Raw genomic sequence first — 25,625 nt, 5'->3', positions numbered from 1 at the left:
GATAACAGCTCCCGGAAGTCTTTGCTTTGGTTACTTTCAGGGAAATTTGTTTGCATGTGTCATCACATCCTGAGCAGATACTGAGAAGAAGCATATGACACCACCAGCAGAGGCTCTATGGATATGGTAAACGCAGGCTTCAGTGAAATGGAGGGTCACTGTGAATAAACAAAAACACAACAACTTAATAACAGACATAAAATATGTGCACGCTAACAGAGCAATGCTCGTGCGGGGCATGATTTTTGAAATATTTCAAGGATGACAAAAACAAAAGTGTGATTACCATCATTACTTTTTTATTAAGATTTATACGTCCTCTTCCCTTTAATCAAGTGACAAATTCCTTGCTGAAAATCACCATCTGTTATTTCAGTGCGAGAAGCTAAAGCTCCTGCAACTCACAGAGTCACACATCCATATTCAGAAACAGTCATCTGTGTGAAATGCCTGCCATTTCAATTATCACACAGCTTTGGAACATAAGAGGGCTTCGTTTTCACCTTGCATGTCTTTCTTCTGTCCAAATTCTCTTTCAGCCTTTAGTCTCCATGATCATTTTTGTGGTTTGTTTCTTTCTTCTTTTTTTTTTTTTTTTTTCTTTTTTTAGTTTTTCCAAATATTTAAAACAGATTGAATAAGAAAACCAGAGAGCACATATCATTTCACAACAAATCCGAGTGGCCCAGAACACGTCTTTGGTCTGCAATCAGTGTAGATTCTGACAGAAATTTGATTTTTTTTTATTTAAAAAAAAAAAAAGAACATACAAAAAGAAAAGGTTTGTTTAAAAATAAACAACAGGCAGTTTAAGGCTGCAGATGTGGACTGAAAAATACCAGTAGCTGAGTCACACACAAACACACACACAGAGCATTTGCCTGCATGCTGACTCAGCACGTTTCTGTTACAGGACACTCATAATAAAGTTCTAAAAGACTGAAATTCGCAGCAGAGATTTTCACAAAGATGAATTCATTCCACTTTTCACCCACACCCGAACACACCACCAATAGCTAAACCCCCTCTTCACTCCACAATCAGCATCACGCCACCGACTCCGGAAACCATTTGAGGAAACGTGTCAGGCTTACAAAAACATTCCCTTGAGGTAATGCTAAAGATAGTCTCCTCCAAACTCCATGAAAATTTCCTCGTTAAACCAGATGAGTAACATGGCTTGAACTCCTCTAACTCAGGCAGAAGAAAGTGGACCTCAAAACCTCAAATGTTACTGGTAAAGTTATAGTTTAACATTTGGAAAATAAGAGAAACATGTATTTGATTTGTAAATCGGATGAGAGGATCAGTGCCACTCTCTAGTCGAGTCGGTTACACATGAAGCCGGCAGCTGGTTTAGCTCAGCGTAAAGACTGGAAAAGGAGGAAAACAGCTAGCCTGGCTATGACTAAAGAAAAGAAAATCTGCAAGCACCTCAAAACCTCTGACCAGCACACTGCATCTGGTTTTCTGAAATCAGTACAAAAAGAAGAATTAAGGAGAAGTTGGAGGTTTCCAGGGGGCAATGTGATGGACTAACAAAAAGCCTTAATAAAGCAGATTTTTTCTTTTTTTTCCAGTTTTAATTTGTGGGAATGCAGACATTGATTTTAATCACCAATGGACAAGAGCCAGGCTACCTAATTCCCGATTGTGAGTTCAGAAGCCCCACACACACCTGCTTTCAAGTCTTGTTTGTGAGGGGCGACCAATCGGAAGAAAGCCGGCTTAGAGGGACGGGAGCTAAAACAGCATCGTTCTTATCTGAGGGAGTGCAATAAAGCCCAGTGTGCTATCAATCTTCTCATCCAACTCAGGGCAAGGAAGTGAATTCATTCATTTCTTTATGACGGCTATAGGAAAGAGACTATCGAAACCATATAAAGTATTTTTGTTTTTTGTGCATTCAGTCTTTTGAAACGCTTACTATGAACACAAAACTCTGGTAATACAACAGGAATGTGGTCTTGCTTTAATTATATGATTACAAGTTGATGTTTGCCTCATACAATCACTTAATCCGCTTTAACTATCTGAACACTTTTCATATAAAACTTTAACATACACCTGCTGCTACAAATAAAGATACACCTTTTTTTTTTTTAATATCCATCATGGACAAGGGAATTGATCTGCACAGCATTACATTCCTTAACCCACACAACACAAACACACCCATTACTATGACCAAAAAGTATATAAAAAAAAACAAACATGTGCAAACTTGTCTCGTAACTGAGCTCATTCCAACAACTCGCCCTGTAAAACACAAGCCACACTACAGTTGACAGACGAGGGTCCCCTTGGATCTACTACATCAGATCCTTAAAGGCACAAACTTCATGGAGGAAAAAAAAAGAGGACTCACTAAATGACGTGGTATCAGTATGTTTTTCACATGGTGCAAAGTTTAGACAGCCATTTGTCATTTTTAGTACAAAACGCCTGAGCCAAGTGAGCATTCGACAAGGCAAATTCCACTTTAATGTACAGTGCGTGTCTTTGGCCAGAAAGTACTGTTGAGGAAAAAAATAAAATAAAATCAGGAATATTAAAGGACAGCTCTTTAATAAACCAGAATAATATGGTTTTAAACAATTTACACTGGATGTGACTTGAATCAACCACCGATGAAGCCACAGTACACAATGCTCCAGAGAAGGGGACAATTTTAAAAACAGAACCCGTTTCTATAGACAATCAACTACCTCTGAAACCTATGTTCTTATTTTAACCTATCCGACACTTAAATTGTGTCAAATAAACATATGATGTGTGGCGTGTATTTCAGAAATAAAAGATACAGTAGGTCTTTAAAAAAAACAAGAACTTTGAATCTATCAAAGTCAAAGACTGACTGCCTTTGTATGTCTTTCCAGTAACTAATGCTTCATTCATTCAGTTTTTTTAATTGAACCAAACACCTTGAATCTTGAATCTTCCTTTCCTTCTCTTCTTTGTGTGTTTTTCCTTTTTCCTTGGCATCTTGACCCAGAAAGCAGTTTGGTGTCTCTACAGGCAGTCGTACATGCGTAGGGTACGCTCCAGTTGCTGGACAACACGCTGGTAAAAGGCTATCTGCTCCCTGAGGTAGGCCTGCATCATGTCTTTGAAGTCCACCTCTCGCCGCTGATGGAAGTGGCTCATTTCCGCTTGGAGGGCGAACCCCACAGTCCGGCAGCGTTTCCTAATGCCGTCGGCCTCATCCTGGTCCATTTTCCCTTCATCACTCATCCGCTGGCTCTCCTTCACCTTGGCAAAGGCGCCTGAGTCAAGAGAAAGTTACACAAATGTCATTTTTTTTTTAATTATTGCATTATTGCACAAACAGTAGGCAGGCTAGAAGCTGAGCACAACACCATAAGTGAAAGGTCCAGTTCCCACAAATGACAACAGGTTCTCATTTACCTTTGTGGTGTGCGGTAATGCACATTTGTTTTGGTTTTACTTGCCAAGCTTCTGAGAACTGGCAACGGCGTCCATTATAAACTCTAGGAAAAACCCGTTGCACTGCCAGTTTTCTTGGGGGGTGTTTTTTCAAATTTTGGTGACCATTAAGTTACATACGGGCTACGCACGATGAATTTGAACCAAATGGAGAACACAACATCGCATCCCCAGATGCTGAAGAAAAAGTTTACACCATGTCCCATTTTCCTTTAGTTTGCTGCAATGTGTTTATTAAAGTATGCTGGCATACGGTGGGTTTACAGACACAGAGAGTGGGCCTGTGCAGGTAAACCAACCCAGAATGCTACTACTACAAGAATGCTAGAGTGGGGTAACAGAAACTGGTGGAAGGAGTGCTAATATAATACAAATAACAACGGGTCTGGTCATTGGGCCATGGGGTACCAGGCTACAACAACAGCGATAAAAATAAGTAAAGAAAGCGAATGGTCTCAGGAACAGGTGGTCACTCCAGAATGTGTGGAGCTTTCTGATGGCCTACAGGGACTATTTACATTAACACCTTCATATTTACTGTAATACAATGAAGCCATGTTTCTTTTAACAGCATTTCACAGGGATGATGAGGTGAATCGTTTCTTAGGCCCCGTTTACACAACGCCTACCGTTTCGATGCGTTTCAGAAACGATCTGCGTTTACACGGTGACACGTGAAACCACAAGTTGGCGTTGGTTTTTTTCTTTGCAAAACTTGTTTACGCAAGATACGCATGCATGGAGGGACACAGTAGGAAGTGCTGCAAATTGTTCATTACTTACAAAACGGTCAATGTGAGAGGTTTTGTGTGGACAGACGATGAGTTTGGATCGCTGCTGCACACAACGCTGAATTACAAAACGGTAAAAACACAAGAAAAGCACAAGAAGCACTCGTGAATCCGTGAGTACGGTTTATCAATTTGCGCATACGCGGAAAACTGTGGCCGTCGCAACCATGTGCGAGTCACCCGTTTTCAAATCACGCCGATTTCAAGCGTTTACACGAGAACGCAAGCCGGTGTGTTTCTGAAACGCTCCACTCTGGACCCCGTTTTCGAAACACATCGTTTTCACTCTGTTTTCGAAGGCGGAAACGCATCAAAAATATGCCGTTTTTGGCGAGTTTTCAGATGAAAACGGTAATGTTTTGATGTGTTTCGGTCTCCCCTTTACACGATAACGAACCAATGAAAAAGCACTGATAGGATAATAAAAGTGACTTATTTAAAACATGGATGCAGAAATCTAAAATTACAAACCACACAAATAAAACAAACATTACTTCATGTTAAACACCACTGCCCCCCCCAATTTTCTCCATCTAGTCCTCTTTCACTTTACACTGAAAAGAGTCTGGGGGGTTTCTGTTTGTTTTTAAACAAAACAAAAAAGCATATATATAGCATAGAAACAGTCACAGAGTTTTAATAGTCTTTGGGTTGGTCTCCATTACAGCATGACACACTATATGCTATGCTGATTTTAATATCTCAAGCTAAACATTGTAACCATCTCCCCGGACACACTTTATAGGTAGAGCGGCGAAGAAACCACACAATCACTTCTTGTTTAACTGCATACCAAATGTCTAGTTTCAGTGTACTGAGAACTAGTTGGGACCGCATTCACCCAGACTGCTATGAGGTCACTTTCCAAAGCAAAGAACATGGCAGTCTAATGGCACGACGCCATGCTGCATTTCCCATCAGATCATCTGTCTCAAAGAACCTAAGCTTGAAATAAAGGAAGCAGGCAGATTTTAGTCAGAGGCTGTGTGAATCTAGCCAGCAGGACTAGTCTGGACAAGCTAGGTGTGCTACCTCTTAAGTACTCGCCTGAATCTTATCCATCAACTGTAAATGTGAGGTCATGCTACACAGCATTTCATATGAAACTCCTGGCAGAAGTTTGGGAAAGCATGAATAGCAGTTGGAGCCGGTTCAAGCAGAAAAGGCATGTGGACTAGAGTCTGCAGCTCTGACCTATTTATGTACTCTGTTTTCCACATGAGAGGAGAATGTGCATCTCAAGAAAGCATGTCTGTGGGACACAAAGGCAAGGCACTCATGGCTGTGTGTGTGTGTGTGTGTGTGTGTGTGTGTGTGTGTGTGTGTGTGTGTGTGTGTGTGTGTGTGTGTGCGTGTGTGTGTGTGTGGAGATTGAAATCATGCAGAATCTCACAACAAAGACAGCCTGACGTGCTCTTCCTTGCAGCTAAATGTGCTCTCTGACTTCATGCAAAACTGTATACCAAAATGCTGTTGCTTAGCTTTCCACCAAAAAAAAGAAAAAAATTCCTCTCTTAAAATTCTTGGCTCAGCTGATGTAAAAATTTCACCACCAAGAAGCTCTTGCTTACAGCTAAACACAAGACTATTAACGCTACAAAACCCACAAACAAAAAGAAAAAAAAAATGTGTCAGATTAAAAGTAAAACTGAGCTGGTTTCCAACTGCTCTACAAACCAATTCCTCTTTTTCACTGATACACAACCAGTGGTCCAGAAAGTTACTAGATTTGTTTATCCTGCCTAACCAGACCAGCTACCGCAGTGTGACAGATTAATGGGTGTGTGCTGGGTAGATAGTGGAACTCCATAAGGGTTGGGTTGGGGGCGTAAAGCAAGTCAAAGAGGCAGAAAACAAAATGAAAGGGAGATGAAGAAAAGAAAACTTTTTTTTCTAGCAGAGCTTGGCAGATATTTCAAATTTAAATGTTAATTTTTAAGTTCCTAGTTTAGAAGCATGAAACCATTCTTCCTTATATTATAATTTCTTGAATCAAGAGGAAGTGGATGCAGATAAGCAGGAGTTGGATGGATAGCATAACTAGTTAAATAGGTTTAATTCATTTGAGTTCATTTAAGCGACTAGATAGTTGTCTTTCTAGCGATTGTAGCAGTACTTCCAACAGGTCTGATGCTGCTGACTGAAAGTCCACAAGAAAAGAATTATACAACCTCCTGCTGTAATCCGCTAAAATAATGTTATCTAAAATAACATGACTACCTGTGCAATCAGGATTTTGTAAACTACTGCTTTTCTTTTAGGACTTTTTGATATATGCCGCTACACATTTAAGGTTTAAGATGAAGAGAAAAGAAGTGAAGAAAGTTGAGATACTAGTGACCAACTAGTAGCATGTCTGAACTCATACAACTGCGAAATTCCTCGTTCCCACAGCCCTCTCTTATCCCGGGGGTCGTTGCTGGGCAAATTCTGGAAAAGCACATCTTTGCTAGCTCTGCATCTATCTGCATCCTGTTTGTCATCATCATAAAATCTGACAGTGGAAAGATGCTTGCATGTGCTTTAGTTGTCTACTTGTCCTTGTTAAACAAGCACTGTTATTTTTCTCCAGAGACTGCAGATTTCTTTTCCATCCAGAAATTAAAACACAGCACTCTTGAGGCATGTGTATCTAATTTTAACTCAGTTTCATCTGTGACCATCAATTCCAGTCACAGTCAATTAAATCATTCTTCCTGATTAATCGTTAAGTGTAGTCATCTTTAAATTGAAGAAGTGCCTCTTTAGATGCGGCTAGTTTGTATAAATCTGATGACACCAGCAAGGTTAGCGCAGCTCAGCAACATACCATAGCACAGACTGACAGTGTCAACTGTTTGACAAGATATTTACTGTGACAAGTGTCTATTAAGTGATATAAATGAGCCTGTCTGGGCAGCTAGAAATGTGGAAAAATTGTCACTTTATAGCCAACTAAATTTTAAGTTAATAGTTTTTTTTAACTATGAATAAACAATGAAATTATAATTAAATTTAGTAACTGGTTATCTAAACCATCTATGAAGATTATTTGTATGTTACAAAGTTGCAATACATGCTTAAAAGTCTTTGTAAATGAATCATAAATGTGTAATGCATTGATATTATCTGAATGGCTTTCATAAAATTCTAACAGATGCTTATGACACACATTTTAAAGAAAGCATAAGAAGGCAGGTGGGTTGACAGTTGCCTAAAATTACAGGAACTGGAAAAAAAAATGATTTGCCATATCTCTAGTTAGTTAGAAGCATGGCATTCTCACTATTGCAACAACATGTGTGTCATAGAACTGATGCTAAAAGATGCCTTGTGGTATTTATGAGAACTCATCATCTTTGTCTGAATGATAGGGATGGCCACGGAGCCCATTCCAGCTAATATAGGGCAAAAGGCAGGGTACACCCAGGACAGGCTGCCAGATTATCATAGGGATAACACGTAGAGACCAACAACCATTCATGCTCACATTCACACCTATGGCCAATTCAGAATCACCAGCCAACCTAACATGCATGTCCTTGGACTGCGGGAGGAACTGCGTGAGGTGACAGTACTAACTCAGGCCAAAATTATGGCCATGATTTTCAAATATTTGAATAGTCAATAAGTAAAAAACTGGAAAAAATAATCTGCCACTACCACCAGAGGTTGGTGGTAATATACCTACAACTGCCATTAAACAACAGCAACAGAAGAAGAATGTTGAAGAACGCGCTACCAGCTACCAGGCACCTGAACAGTAAAGCATAGGAGACCAGATGCTGCTGTACTGTACAGTCACAGGTCTAACACAATTATGCACAGTCACTGGAGAGCAATGTGGGATGGGGTATGATCTCTTAAGGATATTGGAACAGCTCCCAGTGAAAATCAAATATATTTTTGCTTGAATGCTCATGCCCACTAAAGGGCAGTATTTGGCACACTGAAACTGGTTCAACAATCACTAATGAAACTTCTCTTATCAGCTAAGAATACATACAGCATACAGTAATAACTACATAATTCATAAAATAGTTATTTCACAACCTAATGACATAAAGGAAGACAAATTAGAAGACTACCAAAGACTAGTAAACATTAGTAATCATAATGTTATTGTCTGTTAGCAGTACAATAACTGTTATTATAAAGTGTTACCAGGGTCTCTTATCTGCATAGTGAAATTGTAAGCTGGCTTTTGTAACCATGCTTTTTCTAAAACAATAATTTGCCTTTTTTTTTTTTTTTTTTTTCCTACCAGCAATAAGCTGAGTGGCAGGGAGCTGAACTAAAATTAGCCTGTTATTACAAAATCAACACTTCCTCAAAAACCATTAAAAGTAAGGCTAAATGTGATCACACTTAAGAAATGCTTCACAGTTCTCTAAAGAGTGTGTGTGTGTGTGTGTGTGTGAGAGAAAGAGGAGTTAAACTTTACTGGGATACTATATGAAAGTGCAGCCTCCAGTATGTAATGACATCACTACTGCGATGCAAACCACAAAACACACAACATTTTTCCTTTAGCACTTGGAATGGGCAAATTGCTCTCTCTCTCTCTCTCTCTCTCACTGAAAAGCAAAAGGAAAAATATCTTGCAGGTGACGCCATGACATTTTAAAATCCATAAAAATGTGCCATAGTTACTGAAACAACGAACTGAAACAGCCACTGCTTGAATAACACTTTGCACTTTACTAGAATGCAGACAAAGTTAAAACACTGGCAGCCTATAACCCTTCAAATTTTAAGCACTGACAAGAAAACCATTCTGAGTCTGTGTAATCAGAATGAATCATGGGTGAACAGTAAAATAAACAAATCTGGAAATTTGTTTCAGAGATTTCAAATACCAGAAGAACTAACGTGACTGAGTAAGATTAGTGGATGTTATTACACTGGACAAATGAATAAATATTTCTTAACTGAGGACAAGTGAGGCTTGTCGCCACAAAACACTGACCATTAGTAATGACCTCTGAGTGTGCGTGTGTGTGTGTGTGTGTGTGTGTGTGTGTGTGTGTGTGTGTGTGTGTGTGTGTGTGTGTGTGTGTGTGTGTGTGTGTGTGTGTGTGTGTGTAAAAGGGCTGACGTCTGTGTCAAGCACCACAGTGAACTGATGAGATATTTGTTCTTTGTTGGTCTCAAGTTTGAAAACACAAACAGCAAAAAACAAGAACAAAAAAAAAAAAGACAAAGGTTTTACACTTTCAGTGTGGAGCACGATAATCCTCCTTTCTGACTCTTGGAATGATTCGAGTTACAAAACTGACTTTTTCATTCAGTATGACATGAAACTAGTGACTGAGCTGACAGTCATCGGGAAATTGTTTAGTGAGTGAGTGATTGTAAGCGCAATCGTCAACATTAAACAGAAGGTAGGTTTAATACGCTTCCTCACTGATTTCACTAACTGGGGAAAAACACACACACACACACACATCAGCAGTAATCTGTACTCATTTTTAGACAGTAGTCCTGCCTCTGAAGGATGAGGGGTTTTGTTGTTAATCAGTTGTATTTTGTATCCACTGGTTGCTGCAGCCTATTCGAACCTACTCCATCTCCATGAATATGGCTGCCCTCTTTTTCAACTAGGGAAAACCCACTGATACCATTGATACCATTGGGTCATTGGGTACAGTTTGGGGGGGCGGGGGTATGGTATGGTCTCCTCAGTTACCAAACAACCGCTTGCTAATCTAATGGCCACTCACACTTTGTTTTCAGGATTGCATTTTGGATCATCATGGATGCATTACGGAAAACTGGATATGGCTTCAAATTGCCTAGTGAACCAAAGATACTTTGTAGCTCTCGTGTTTTAGCACAACCTTTAGGCTCCAATTCAGACTGTTTTCATGTCAGGCTGTTACTATTCAGTACAAAAGCAACAAGGAAACAAAGCACTGAAATCCAAAGATGAAGATAAATACTGACATTTAGGCTTCATGGAGATGAGCAAAACACAGGAAAGGAAGAGAACATCATGTGCAGAAGAGCTGAAAATAGAGAAGAGAAGAGAAGAGAAGAGAAGAGAAGAGAAGAGAAGAGAAGAGAAGAGAAGAGAAGAGAAGAGAAGAGAAGAGAAGAGAAGAGAAGAGCAGAGAAGGCTTCAAGAATGCATGACAGGGTCAAAAGGACTCTGCAATATCTTTCAGCATTTAAAGTTGGCTTCAAAAGCCTCGAGGACAGACAAACATAAAAAAAACCCTCTGCTGAGTTAGCAGGAAATGTAATAGTGTTTACAGCAGCCAATCAGATACACAGATAAAACAGAGCTGGAGTTAATGACCTAAGCTGGAATGTGCTCACAACCAATTTTATCCATCTCAGAAATGTTATCTTTAAAGCCAGTGCACTATCACGCAGTGGCTGCATGATACTGAAACAAAAAGCAAATGTCTCTGATTTTTCAGTACTTTAAAGATGAGGATTGATTTAAAAAAAAAAACAAAAACTGAACCACCCCCTCAAGCCTTCATGGGGAATTATAATTACCTGAAACGTTTAATCTGCGATCGGCCAAAATTCCTCTGCACCCTGGATGATACTTTTTTCGACCATGACAACAACAGTTCCACTCAAAGAACTATGAAAGAAGCTTCCAGAGCTCAAACTGAATCTCCTAATTGAAGCCATGCTCTGAGATGTTCAACAGCTGTTCTTCTTTTTAATGTGTAAAGAGAATCTAATTTTAAGCTATTGTATATTTCACATTCACACAGATGGGAGTTATAAATCCACCCCCGTGCCAAACATTTATGCTGTACTTATTGTATTTATTAAGAAGGATATGTTCAGCTATGTTTCTGGATGGGAGTGTAATTCATTACTGCTAATAACGTCTGTGTTTATATTAGATTCTCTTCAGCTCAGGTTTCCTACATCTGTATGAAAAATGCGTGTTGTCGCACTGAAATCAAAAGTTGGACTGGACAAGGATGAAAATATTTGGGATTTCCAGCTGCAACTTGGAGCAAAAAAAAAAAAAAATATGTCTGGCTTTGTTACAACTTAGCGTTTCAAACTCAGCCCTGCGTCACAAAGTCCAGACAACAACAGCATCGCTTCTGTCATCGCACATCAAGCAAAACAAATGAGCAGTGTTAGCATTGACTGTGACATCATAATTCCTTTGTATAACTTTTCATTACTGAGATTTGTGAGACAAGAGTCAGGATGCCATGAAATCCCTCAGGGTCTTAAGGCTTTCTGTTGTGTTTCTGGTTGTGACATTAAATTAATATATAATAGTGTCAGCTCTTCTGTTGTGGAACAGATGTACTGTTTACTTTTATCTACTGGGAAGTGTTGCAATGGTTTGGCAGAGGCAGAGGAAATCAAAAAAAAAAATAAATAAAAATTTTATAAGTAAGGCATGCAATTGTAATGAAGAATGTCTGGCCGGTATAACTTTAGGCTGTTCCCATTCATTTGGGGACCTCCTACCTCAGCCAACACCTACTGTATTAAAGCTTAGATATAGTAACAAAACAACAACCAGGAAACCACCACAGTCCACTGCTAACTTTGGACCCAAGTGACCACTTTCTTGATGACTACAGGACCTCAGTCGCTAGTTTCAGTTCAACCACTAGTGTCACTGGATAAAATTTAAATGAGTAGATTATGGTAGTTATTAAAGGTGGAAATCACCAGACACCTCATAATATATTATCACAGTACTTCAGTCATGATGCAATATTATTACAATTGATAACATTTTGCAATATGCCATAACATATTTTGCGATTTTTCAGCATTAAATTTTGTCTATCATCTGTTTTATCCAGTAAGATAAAGTTATCTCACTTCAGTTATTCTTTGCTTCAAAATGAGACTGTCAAGCAAGTAAAGTAAGTAAAAATGTATTTGTATAGCACATTTCAGCAGCAAGGCAGTTCAAAGCAAGCATACCAACATTGTCACTAAAACCTGCCATAAATGTTGCCATAAGATGGAGTCAATCTGCAATCAGTCTGTGATTGAATGGAGTCAGGATGGCAGCTACATGCAATCTGTTTCTGATAATACAGAAATTAGCTGTGATAAACTGTCAAAAATCACATATTTGTTGCTGTTTACATAGACATTCACATTTAACAGAAAATCCCATTTAATTATTAAATTTGCACTCAGCAACCTTCCTGTTCTATACAAATATAACCAGAATATAACCAGCTGGCAGCCAGTTGAGTCGAGTCCCCTCGAGTTGCGCTCATTGACAAAGACTCATTCAGACTGATGGCAACATAACAATTGCTGTTTCATTTATAAATGAGCCTGAGAGTGACTGAAGTCTGTTCAAGTCAGTCCGTGACTGCAGAAAGTTTGCCTCCTATCAGGTGACCTATGCAATCGCTTTGCCATCAAAAGTGGACGTGAGTGTGCAACACCCTCAAGCTCTGGGCAACCAATTACTCACAAGTTGCAATCGGCCGCAGAATGTGAAAAAATTCAACACAATCATCAGGCAGCCTTGTACATGCAAGGAGGTTGCTGTCCTATTTTTACTCATGTGACTGAGCCATTAGCTTGCTCTGAATTAGGAGGTAGCTTTGTCAAGCTATGGGTTTTTCGGACAAGTCAGTGTTATTGTTAGCTTGCTCAGCTAATGCTATCTCAGGATGGTGGTACATGAGATGAGCCCTCTTGTTCATAGTATTCCCAGAATATTTTAATTTTAATAAAATATCACTATTTGATGTCCCTGGATTGATTTTGCCACATAAAATATGATACTGTGCTGTATCAATTTTCCCCCACCCCAAGTAGTTTAAGTCAGAAAGGAAGATAAACCACGATAAGCTCACTGTCAATCCCATCATTAGCTCCGCCCCCAATTGAAGGACCAGTTTGTACAGTGGGACCTATTAGCACAACTGGGATGGAGTATTCCAAGTTGTTTTCATTATAACATAATCGGAGTGGCAAAGATTTAAACTGATTAGCATTCACCTCACATTAAGAAGGTCCTGCATTTGAATCCAGGCTAAGACCTTTCTGTGTGGAGTTCAGCCTGTTTGTGCGTGCTGCCCTCCCCACCAATCCTGAACTGGATAAAGGAGAAGAAAATGGATGGATTGATAACATAATCGACTACATAATTACATCAGGGCCGGCCACCTGGATGAATATACCAGTTGTCACCGAATACCAATATTCATTGACCAAAAATTTTGGCCCGAGTTTCATTTTCTAATTTAGTGGTCATTCTCCTTTAGGACTCAGCTTGGTAAATGATTTACTTGTAAAGCACAAGGAACTGAGAGCATATTAAGAGTGTAGTTTATAGGGTTCTATTACAATTGTAAATAGCATCACAAGTTCCCGCCTCCTTTCTTTTTGTTGTCTTTACACGTATGTCTGTGTAGATTCTCAGTTATCCAGGTCATAGTAGTCTCTGGAGCCAACCTTTACATGGAGGAAGTGGAAAGTAAAGCTCTTGGTTCTTTCAAAGGGAAGGCACCTAGCCACTGGTACAGATATGTAGATGACACCTGGGTCAAAATCAAAACCCAAGAAGTAGAAGCCTTCACTCGTCACATCAACTCAGTGGATAAATACATACGTTTTACCAGGGAGGACACCAGAGATAACAAGTTACCATTCCTGGACTGTGCGGTGCTTATCGAGGAAGATGGAAGCCTCAACATTGAAGTTTACCGGAAGCCCACACACACAGACCAGTATCTCCTCTTTGACTCCCACCACCCTCTGGAACACAAACTTGGGGTGATCAGGACCCTACAACACCGTGCGGAAAGTGTTCCCTCTAAGGCAGAAGGGAAGCATAAGGAACACACACACATTAAGAAAGCCCTCAAAACATGCGGTTACCCCAACTGGGCCTTCATCAAATCAGCTAAGATGCACAGGAATGAAGGCCAAACACAAACTACAGAGAATGGGAAGGACAAGAGGAACAACATTGTCATCCCATATGTGTCAGGCTTGTCAGAGAAACTCAGAAGAATTTTCTCCAAGCATGACATCTCAGTATACTTCAAACCAAGTCACACCCTAAGACAAAAACTGGTTCATCCCAAGGACAAACCCGCCAAACACAAGATCAGCGATGTAGTGTATGCTGTTCAGTGCAGTGAAGAGTGCTCGGACCTCTACATTGGTGAAACCAAACAGCCTCTTCACAAACGAATGGCACAACATAGAAGAGCCACCTCGACAGGACAAGATTCAGCAGTACATCTGCATCTGAAGGAAAAAGGGCACTCTTTTGAGGATGCCAATGTCCACATTTTGGACAGGGAAAACAGATGGTTTGAAAGAGGAGTGAAAGAAGCCATCTATGTCCACTGTGAACAACCATCATTGAACAGAGGAGGTGGATTACGTCACCAACTTTCCCCCGCTTACAGTGCTGTCCTGAGCTCCCTTCCCAGACGTCTCAACCCCCATTCACACCTTTGTTCCAGTGACCTCAATAGGCCACAGGAAACAATGGAGCGGAGTCCTAAATTGGTTTCAACTGAAACCACTGATTAAATATGACCCACGCCCCCTTCACACCTGGGCACATGTGTTCAAGCACATGATCAATAGAGGGTCATAACCACCTCCAGGGGACTACGCCCACAGGGGTTTAAATACCTGGGTCTCTCCACCATTTGGTTGAGAACTGAAGAAGCCTTTCGGATGAGAGGTGAAACGTCTTCAAGAAACAAAAAGAAGTCCAGTCGCCTTTTTCAGCTCCAGAGACTCTTTACACGTACCTCCACCTGTTTGACGGTGGCCAGTTGGGAAAGCATCACTTAACCCTAAACTGGACAGGGAGCAGGTCCTCCTCCATTGAGCCTGCCATGATCTTACAGTAGCTCACAATAGACAAACATTTCTAGTGAGGGCCTTTGAACATCAAAATCATGGCCACTACATTTGTTGTCGTATGCATTTTCACACATGTAGTTCAGCTGATTTGGGGAGAATGGGGTCAGGATATTTTCCACAGTTGTCTTTTGTGAAATGTAGCACACAGGAAACAGTGCATTCAAGACAGGTTTGCAGCATAGGTGGGTGTTGGCCTAGGTGTGTCTCTGCAAACGAGTGACAACAGAGAAAGAAACAGACATGGGGAGTTTATGTCCCACTTCACAGCCTACAAGAGAGGGCACCAAATACCTACTGTAATCCATAATTAGTGCACATGAGTGGGCAGATATGCTGAACAGGTAAAACAGTATAAAACTATGACATTTGTCTAGTTCTTTATCTCTTCTTTAAACATCTTTACAGTTTTTTGGTTTGGTTTTTCCAAGAGACTGATGTGAATAATGATGCCTTTGAACTAAACGCTTGTATAAAAGACAGAAATATGAAGAAGAAAAAGATTACATTTTAGTTTGGGGTACTCGGGCTGCACTGGATGTAGAAATTGAAATGTAGCTTAATAGACAGGGCAAAAACACCATTCTGTGAGCTAACTGGTGTATCCAAACAAACTCAAACTATGAACAAACACAGATGGCAGTGACTTTTAGTTTCCATTTATTCATGATAATGCAAGCAAACAAAGAATCAAGCTAACACAAGCTATCCATCCATCCATAATATGCTGTCAGGAGTCACTACGTGGTGAAGCACGATACAGCCTGCACTGAATAAGAGTCTGCTGCATATATATACAGACACACAAACACCACATTTGATATTTCTGATTAATCTCACACACCAAGAGCTTCTGCACAGTAATCTTTTAGAGGGCCAGGTCAGCTACCTGAGCAGCCAGGTCATATTTGTGGGCTCTTAGACAGGCAGGCAGGCGGAGGTAGGGTAGGTCGTCTACTAATCTGATCCCCCAGTTCAATCCCCAGCTCCTACAGTCTGCAAGTCAAAGTGTCCTTGGGCCACTCCATATTTGCAATACACAGTTGGAAACCCAGTAAAGAATGGTGTCATCCCGTTGTCAAGTTTAAGAGCATTTTGTTGCTGTTGCAATGATAAAATATTTTAAAATGATTGATGCATCTAATATGGCAGCACAGCAGCAAGTTGTAGAAAAAATGAAACACAGATGCTGACGGCAAGGCTGCCAGCATTGTGTGCATGCTGGCTAAACAACAGGAACTAGATTTCAGGTGATGAGACATTAAGTGAGGAAGATATGAAGAAGCTTTTGCTGTCTGTCAGGTTTGAGAGGCTACAATGTTTGCAGTTATGCAGTTTGGCTAAAAGTTGTCTCCTCGTGTAGGGTAAATTATTACTCCAATAAAGCACAGCTGTAAATAAAATGGCTGCATTTGGTGAGTTTTTCAGTCTTGGCAGGGTGGCCTGTCTTACTGGGACACTGGACGCTTGCTGTTGGATGTATAGCACGTGACTTTCTAGATCTGGCCTAAGTAGCGTTTTCTCCAAATTTATAATTCTAACACCACCGTCTGCTTGCCACGTTGAAACTTGATTATGTCTGAGATTGGCCCATTTACGGTAAAATTATGCTGATCACTGTGCCAAAGCAGATGACACAGCCTTTGTAGCTACACACCAATATGCCAAGTTTAAACTTGAGAAGCCAGCTTGGCTAGCAAACTCGCCTTCATTTTCCAAGCTATGGAATATCTGTGAAGCATAATGTTCAGAGAGGTCTCAAACTGTATTGTCATTATGCTCATGGTTAGTGATCTCGCTGGATTACACACAGCACTGAATACTGTTGCACACAGTGCCGGTCTTTTCCATATAAGATAATTCCACTCTTACCTCATGCCTTTTTTAGTCTAACACTGCAAAATTTGTGCTTCTTTGGGAGAAGAAAGGAGGCTGGTAAAGTCTGAGGTCTCTGAGACATCTGTATTCTCCTTCAGTGTGAAACAACATCACACTGGGCCAACACAGACAGGAATGCAGAAGCATGTGGATAAGCTGTGTGTGTATAAAGCCAAGGCCTTAGCCTTTGTCAAGATTTATGAGTAAGCAAACGGGAGCGAAACACCTTTGCTCTCCAGACTCACCACAGTTGGTAAAAGGAACTGTTATCAGCCAAAATCCAGAAGTGCCATAACTTGGCCACTATACGCTCACGAAATGCAAGCCTAATTTCACAGATTACTGTTTGCATACCTGCGGATAATGCTGCATTTTCTTTTGGGTTTTCACCAGTATATGGAATATTAATCCTTAACATGTTTGTCAGATCATGTAAACACATTATGTGCTCCTGGTCAATTCTTTGGAAATTAAACAAAGAGCTGTGCAGTGATTTTATAAATACTTAAACTGAAAGTAAGATGGCTGTGTATTATCTGTTCAGATCAAGGGGGCATTTGGCACACACATTTACCCCGGAGCTGGAAAACAAAATATCTTTTCCTTCTCAATGATAGAGCCTACATGTGGTTTTGTTATGTGTTGCCATATGGAGTACAACTAACCTCTTGTCCATATTAAAAGCCTGGCTGGCCTGCATGAGGCATCCCAGGGGAGCTAGTTCATTCTCAAACTGAATAATGCTCTGCTCTGGTGTGGATCATAGCAGGTTTTTCCTACTATGAAGCTGCTAAAGGAGCAAAAAGACAAAAAGCCTCTTTTTTTTACATTTATGAAGGATATGAAAGCCAAAAAAAAAAAAAAAAAAAGGAGAACAGCTCAGTTTTACAATTTAACAGGAAATGTTACAAGAGTTCAACCAAAGCCAACACCCCAGATCTCATCTTACACAGCATGTGACCAGATCGCCTGGTCTGATACCAGCATTGCAGGGTGCGCTGGTTTCATTCTATTATGCTTTCTTTTTGTATTTATTCAACACCTTAAGGACTGGTTTTTGTGTAAGATCAGTGCAATGAACGTGATATCAACTCAATTCTCACCAATGTCGCACAATAACGTCATTGTCATTGTATCATTAGTTCCCGAGATCACACATCTAATATTTAAGACCTGATGAATGCTGATGGAGCACAGCTCGTTTTCTTATTATCTACAATAACTCCAAGCATTCAAAGTGAAGGGGCACAGTCAATTTCAGAGGCCACGATGACTAACAACCAAGTAATTGTAAAAGGCAACGCAACTGTAGATCTGCCTCACACAAAAGCCTCAGAAGGCCTTTATTCTCTAACAATGCAATGTTATAAAGCCTTCAGGTCAAGAATTTCAGTTGTATTCAAATGAGATCAAGGTCTAACTATGCGATTTGCTTTGGCAGAGGTTCAAAGCACGGCGCCGTTAGGAGTTGAAGCATCTGCACCAGACTAGATTTACTTTCTCTCTTACTGAAGCCAAGGAAACTTCCCAGTCAGAGAGTTCTGATATGGGTGGAAGTGGAAGAAACAGGAGGGGAAAAGATGTGACGAGGATAACGAAACAGAGGTGAAGCATTTGCGGCAGCATTAGTTGCAGACTGACTGACAGCAGAGAGCAAAAGTAAATATCTGTTGGGTAAAAGTCAAAACAGTGACAGTAAAATTGGGATGAGGACACAAACGGAGCGCACCCTGACATTTTTCTGACACTACCCAAAAACCTTCTCCTCACGCAACCCCGATTCGTGATTCAGCAACATTCACTCGCTGCCCACCACCACATCTCAAGGCCAGTTAAAATTCCTGGAGATCACATCCTTACAAGGATCACAGATAGAAACCAGCTCCTGTAGACCTCAGTGAAGGCAGGCAGAAAAAAAAAAAAAAAGCCATAAGGGATGAAGGAGGAGGAGGAGGGTGCACCGGAAAAGGTTGACCTCAGATCTCTGTGTTCTGAGTGTTGCCACAGCTGTATCTGGTTCAGCAGAACACAAGTCACATAAAGGGGAGTTATCTGGACCAGCAGGGAAGACTCAGCAGAGGGAAAGGGTCTCTGCCTGAACAACAATACTGCTGCACAGTGTCCTACAGTATTTACTGCCTCTTGGCTAGTGATATGAATTATTTGTCAACTTTTCAATTCTGCTGCCAAAGCTTTTTACAGATTCCAACATTATGCTTTTATTACCTCAGTGTTTCCTCACACGCAGACTTTACTTGGGTGGGCTGCCCACTTATATCAACAGCTGCCCAAGTAAACTGGGCAAGTCATTTTAACATATCCATCTGAGAGAACACCACCACCCACAATCAATTTGTGAGTGGTCAGTCGCCTTTCTTTTATTTTGAAGGTTCAGTCTCTGTTAACCAGCTAGACCCAGCCCCATCCTGTGTCATATTCTACCTACGAGGCAGGCTCACTGGCCAGGTTGTTGTTGTGGTTGTCTTTGTTATAAATAAGCTGCTTCCACAGAGAGGATCCCAGCCCCTGGGTGTATGTATTCAAACTCCTTCATCTTGGACTGAAGTTGGTAACGGTAGCCCTCCTTGTGCTCTGCAGGTCTACTGAAAGCTGGAGGGGAACTTTACCAAAAAGAGATCTGGTACAAGTGATGCTACACCGGGCTCAATGAGGCTGCCACAGAGAATAGGAACCATCATGGCCAGCTGCAGTACAAGATGGTAAAACTGACATTTTTCGCACACAGATGAATATGTACGTGCATGCACGTGTGTATGCATGGACATGCAAATAATAATAGTAAATTACGTCATTCAGGAATTCCGCATCAACTTATAAGCACCAAATGAGCAAATGAATGCCGGGCCTACCAGCTTTGATTTTCCTTCAAAACACTCCTGGTAAGCATAGTTTTCTTGCACTAATGTACTATTCACCATATTCTCATACAGTGGGGGTGGTTAGATTATAAATTAACCACCCCCAGTATCAGAGGTCTAACAAACTCTGTACATAACACTTAACCTATCTACATAACCTGAAACACCAGGGTTAAAAGATTCCAGTGATTTTTGTTCTGAGTGGAATGGCCCTTTAATTTCATTCAGACAGCTCAGATTTTCTCATTTATTCCTGGGTGGGGTGCTTTCGTGTAACTAGCTGAATTGTATTACAAATAATCTCTGTGATAATGCATACCAGCTGTTTGAAGGAGATAATAACATTTACCAACAGCAATCCTCCTTTCTCTCTGGTAGCAGCCCCTTTCCTTCCTCCCAAACAAACTCCAGTCAGTTGAGGTGTGTTTTTTGTTTGAGAGCTGACACAGAATGCTTATTTATCAGCACTCGGAAAACTTTACAAGTTCCAAAGTTATCAGAACTCACCGTAGGATTAGGAAAATTAGCCATCACAAACATATGAATGGGTATGCAAATAAGGACCAGCAGAGTTACAAAACAAAGGCGTGTTTCATGATTTCAGGTCAATAAAGTTACTCAGTGCACACTTCTATGCTATTATCCAATAGCACCAACTATGAAAGCTTGTGCAAAGGATGAGATGCATTTTACATTTCCAACAGAAGCAATATTATACTATACACTATATACTATACTAGTATATACAGTATTGTGCAAAAGTCTTGAGCCACCCCTCATTTCTTTATTTTGCATCCAAGGAGCCAAAATTTCTTATAATTTTTCAAAATGCACTTCAGCAACAATTCTCCAGGTTTTCTGAAGGTCTTTCAAAGTTTTTCTTTGGACATTGGCTGCTTTTTCACTTTTCAGTCCAGTCCTTGTACCAGACCATTTTCAGAGGAATACTTTTTTTTTTTCATATCAGCACGGTGTGATACGTGTCCTTAACAAAATGTGAGGAAACTGGACGAGTAGAGGAAAAAAAAAAAAGCGGTAGGCCTAAAAAAAAAAAAAAAAAAAAAAAAAACTCCAGCAGATAAAAAGTGTCTGAACCTCATGTCCTCATGAAATAGGAAATAAAAAATCCTGACAGAACCTGAGAGATGCATTTGACCCTTCAGTTGATCCATCTACTGTTCACTGAAGCCTCATCAGAACTGATTTCAATGGAAGGGTGGCTGTCAAGAAGCTATTCTTAATGAAGGGAAACAGGAGGAAAAGCCTGTGGTATGTCAAATTACACAAGAACTGGAGTGAAAGTCGGTGTTAACAAGTCTTATGGAGTGATGAGTCCAAATATCAAATCTTTAATTAAAGAGTGGCACAGAACATTGAGGGTCTAGAGCCATCTTTAAAACTTGGTTCTGCCATGCTTTGGGGCTGCATTTCAGCCAGTGCTGTTGGAGACCTTGTCAAAATTTATGAAATTATGAACACAGAAAATACAGTCAGATTTTGATCCACCATCTGGAAATCATTTGATTTGGGAACAGTTTCATTTTTCAGCATGACAATGATCCCAAACACACAGCCAACACCGTAAACGCATACTTGTACAGGAAAAAACACACAACAGAGCTCTATCAGTCATGGATTAGCCTCCCCAGAGCCCGAACCTCAGCATTATTGAAGCAGTGTGGGATCATCTTCATAGAAAACAGAACAAAAGTCAGCCAACATCCAAAGAAGAGCTTTGAATGTCCTTCAAGAAGCCTGGAGACCTATTTCTGAAGACTACTCAAAGAAATTACAAAAAAAGCTGAGTTCAGGTTGTGTTGATGAATAATGGTCATACCAAATATTGACTTTCAAGCTCGTCAGAATTGTATAAACTCTGTTTTTCTGTATATACTGTATTTCCACGTATGTTTGCATGTTTCATTAAATCGGTAACCCTATTTCCCATTTTTCTAGCAGAATATAAAGAAATGACGGGTGGCTCAAGACTTTTGCACAGTATTGTACTAACTTTATATAGGTACTATATATGTGAAATTACAAATAATGCTTTAGGTAAAAACTACAGAACTAACCAAAATACTGAGAAAGGCCACGGTCACAATAGTTACACAACCTGATAACATGCCTCTTATTGTGACTACACAGGTAATAGACCACTTCTTGTCAATGATACCAAAGTAAACATGGCTGACTGCTGTAACATTACACTATTACACTACTGAGTCCTATTTTTTGCATAAAATTGTGAACAGAAACTAAAAGACCCAAAGCTACAAACTTATTTCAACATAATATAAATGGTCACTAAATGTATAATATACAGCATAGCACTGATTAATACACCTAAAAGTGTAATAAGCGTAAAAATTATGGAGTAATACTGTTTAAAGTATGCATTTGTATGAGCCTATATCCTAAAGTATTTAGTAATTTGCTTTGCATTTAATCTGCAATTTTGTATGTTTGTCCTATTGGACAACAAAAAGCAGCCAATACTCTCATTTAAGAAACTAAAACTGAAGAATATTTTTGGCATTTATGCATGCAAAATGACTAAAAAGATTCTTATTACAGCAATACTCAAAAAAAAAAAAAAAAAACAAATAGGATGTGGGAGTTTGTGTGACCTAATATTCACCCCTCAGACCAGGCTAAGACTATTATTTAGTCTTGGGTTCAGGTGTTGTATATCTCTGTGTGTGTCTGTGATAAAGGGGGAGGGGAGATACTGAAGGCAAGACCCGACCTAGTCTGTCATCCATAACAAAATAAACTGCATGGACTGAATAACAAAACATGATTATAGGCCATCAGCTCACCATGTTCCCATTTGCAGGCACTTTGTGTATTATTCCTAACAGTTAGCAAAGTGAAACACTTCCTCGTTGCAGCCGATGCAGGCTCTCTGATTATTGATGGCTAAGTCATAGAATTTAGGTTAAAAAAAACAAATATCTTGAACCAGTGAAATCTTTACCCTTCACTGCAGCCTCCTGATAAATTCAAAATTGAAATGACATGACAGAAATGCTCATTATGTGGCCCAGTGCCTGGATCTGTTTGTTTGATGAACAGTTTTGAGGCTGAACATTTGGTGCTGATTGTGGCTGCAATTATCTTTACGATTTTTGACTCCTGTTGCACATGTTACTCTTTTTTTCATGCAAAGCTTCTTCAGAAAGTTCTCTCACGCATTAAAATTTCTCAGGCTCACCTTTTTGTAGATGAATAATGTCAGGGAAGTTGGCGAGCAGGCCTTGATAGAGCGACAGCTTATCCAGCATATGGAAGAGGTCATATTTAGGTTGCTCTGCAAACATCTCTCCAATGTTCTCATAGGTGCGGCCAGTATGGGATATGGCATTGTTGAGTGCATCTGACCTATGGGGTGGGTCCAGCGTGAATGCCTGGCTAATAGCCTGGAAGGCATTTCCAAGTCGCTGGAACTCCTTCCTGAATCCACCCAGGTGTTTACGCACAAGCTCCGAGGCAACGTGTGTCAGCTGCATCACGCTGTCATCCATCTTCTTAGCGAAGGACTTGAAGTTGTCAACCCGCTCCTCAACATCCTGAAGGTCCTGGTGCTCATTGGGGATTTGGAGAGTCAGCATGAAATGGGCGCCCACCATCTCATCCTTCTCTGCCCTTCTTTTGCCCAGTTTCCACTGCTTGTCATCAGCGCACATCAGAAAGTGCTCAAAGCCTTCATACTGGGAAAGGACTGGGTGACTGGTCATATGGTTCATCCACAGTATCAGTCGCCTCTTGCGCTTCTCAATGAAGTCGTCCTCAAATCGCCCCGTGGCCTGCTTCTCAGGCAGGTGAGGCACAGAGATCACAGTGAACTTGTGAAGCAAGCGGTTGTACAGCCAGTCAAAGTGTTTGTAGCGTCTGTAGACAGGATGTCCTGTGTGACTCGGCGTCACCCGGTATGAAATGTAGGTCTTGATGCCTTTGAACTTAGTCTGTTTGGTGGGATCCTCAATGGAGCAGGAGAAAGGTCGTGGGTTCTCCTTCCACTGGGGCCCCAGGGGACTCATATCAATGGTGTAAGACTCAGCTATCTTTGCCATCATGGGGACATCACCTAGCACAAATGCCTCGACCCCTGAGCGGACAAAGCTGGAAAATCTGTTTAAGTTCCTGCCCACCATACTGCCCTTCCTGGAGCTGGAGATGCTGTCTTGTCTGGATGCCGGCTTGGGCCGATAATGCACATTGGGGTTGTTGGACAGTGGGTTCTGAGGGGCATGACCATTGGCTCCAGCACTCCTGGTGTGATCAGCATCCTCCACCACAGTGGATCTGTCATCCCAGTCATCCCAGTCATCATAATCATCGTCATCATAGTCATTCTGCTGATAATGGAGCGAGGTGTTTGGAGTGGATGAGTCCTTTCCTAAAGAGCCTGCTGGGCTTATGGAGCAGTCGGTCACGTTAGAGTTGGAGCGACTGCGAATAATTTCCACATAAGATGCAGGAAAGAGACCCCTCTCCCCTCGGCTGTTCTCCCCCTGAAACCAGCCGTCCACCGAGTTCTCGTCAAAGATAACCAGTTCCTCGTTCTCCTGGATACTTATCTCCTCTTTGTTTTCACTTAAAAAAGTATAGAGAGCTTTGGCTTTCACTGACATCTTGATACTCCAGTGGGTGCTAAACCAGAGAATTCTACATGCACATAGTGCCTAGATTATACTGATGCTACTGTCTTGGTGCATGCTGTATTGGAAACATTTGACGCTAGCTCACTGTAATATTTAAACTCATATCAAATGGCATTGCAGCTGGTCGATCAGGTGTGCCACACCACAATACAATATGACCTATGTAAATTTAATGATCTCACACTAAGTAAACACAGAGGTTGTCAAAAGTTATATAAAACTGTTACTTCTAAAACAGGCTTAATGTAACAATTAGTATCCTCAGCCCATTGAGGCTATTGACCTATTATTGTATTATACTTACAGGTCTAACAAGAACTTTAAGCTACAAAAGATCTATAACACAATAGGTTCCTCATTACAGATGAACCCTGTCCCTCTTCGCATCACAAACACAACAGGTTCAAAACCAAAAGTGCTTCCACCAAAGAGCTCCTCCAAAGCACCGATGGTCGTTTTAATCCTCTGAAAGTGGACCGTAGCTTCGCTGCTAACTTCTTGTCCAATTGTGTCTCATTACAGAGCTTAAAAACCATCCGCGATAAGACTACTTCCAAGACAAAGTGGCCTGGCGTGAAGAAAAACAGCCGGATGAGTAATGGTATCCCTGTGCATTTTTAAAGCCCGAACTGCATTCCCTCAGACTGAAACTTGCTGCGTGTTCCTTGTAAACAGGTCCCTGCGCATCTCCAGTCGATCCTTTTGGGATTCAGTGAAACCACAACCAGAAACCGAGCGGCAAACAATCCGCGCCTACAGAGTATCAACACACATCACGGGCCGTGATGTTTCTTGGAGTTTATCCATTTGTGCGCGGCAACAAAGTAACTCTTTCCATGACGCGCAGGTCAGACAATTGAAGGCAACTTCGCTTTTTTTCCCCCATCAGCTCCTTTATTGCGTTTTAAAGGAGGCGAAGCAGGCTCAACACCGCCCCCGTCAGGGGGGAAGGATTATCACGCACACAGAAGATCACAGGATCCAAACAGAGTTTATGTAATCAGGCAGCGGGGTTATTACAGCTTGGTATTTTCAAGTTTTTTTTTTTTCTTTTGTATTTTTGTTTCCAGATAAAGACTAAAACTAAAGATATGTAATTTTGTCTCCATTTTTGTTTTATTTTAGCTGGT

At 40.7% G+C, this 25,625-nt stretch overlaps 1 protein-coding gene across 1 annotated transcript; it reads right to left on the bottom strand.

The window, feature by feature from the left end:
• Window positions 1-286: 286 nt before the first annotated feature.
• snx33 (sorting nexin 33) lies at window positions 287-25,384 on the bottom strand. The gene is made up of 2 exons (XM_030732225.1): window positions 23,046-25,384; window positions 287-3,266 (listed from the first exon to the last, which is right to left on the bottom strand). The coding sequence occupies exons 1-2, from the start codon at window positions 24,463-24,465 to the stop codon at window positions 3,013-3,015; spliced, it is 1,674 nt and encodes a 557-aa protein (XP_030588085.1). The 5' UTR covers window positions 24,466-25,384; the 3' UTR covers window positions 287-3,012.
• Between the last annotated feature and the right edge of the window lie 241 nt (window positions 25,385-25,625).

Source organism: Archocentrus centrarchus, chromosome 6 (genome assembly GCF_007364275.1).
Source record: "Archocentrus centrarchus isolate MPI-CPG fArcCen1 chromosome 6, fArcCen1, whole genome shotgun sequence".
In the NCBI taxonomy this organism is placed as follows: Eukaryota; Metazoa; Chordata; class Actinopteri; order Cichliformes; family Cichlidae; genus Archocentrus; species Archocentrus centrarchus.
This window is presented reverse-complemented; position numbering and strand designations above follow the sequence as displayed.

Coding starts and splice junctions, on each gene's coding strand:
- snx33 (XM_030732225.1), bottom strand. CDS start 24,465: ATGTCAGTGAAAGCCAAAGCTCTCTATACTTTTTTAAGTGAAAACAAA. Junction 3,267..23,045: donor CATTATTCATCTACAAAAAG/GTGAGCCTGAGA, acceptor CTCTTGACTCAG/GCGCCTTTGCCAAGGTGAAG.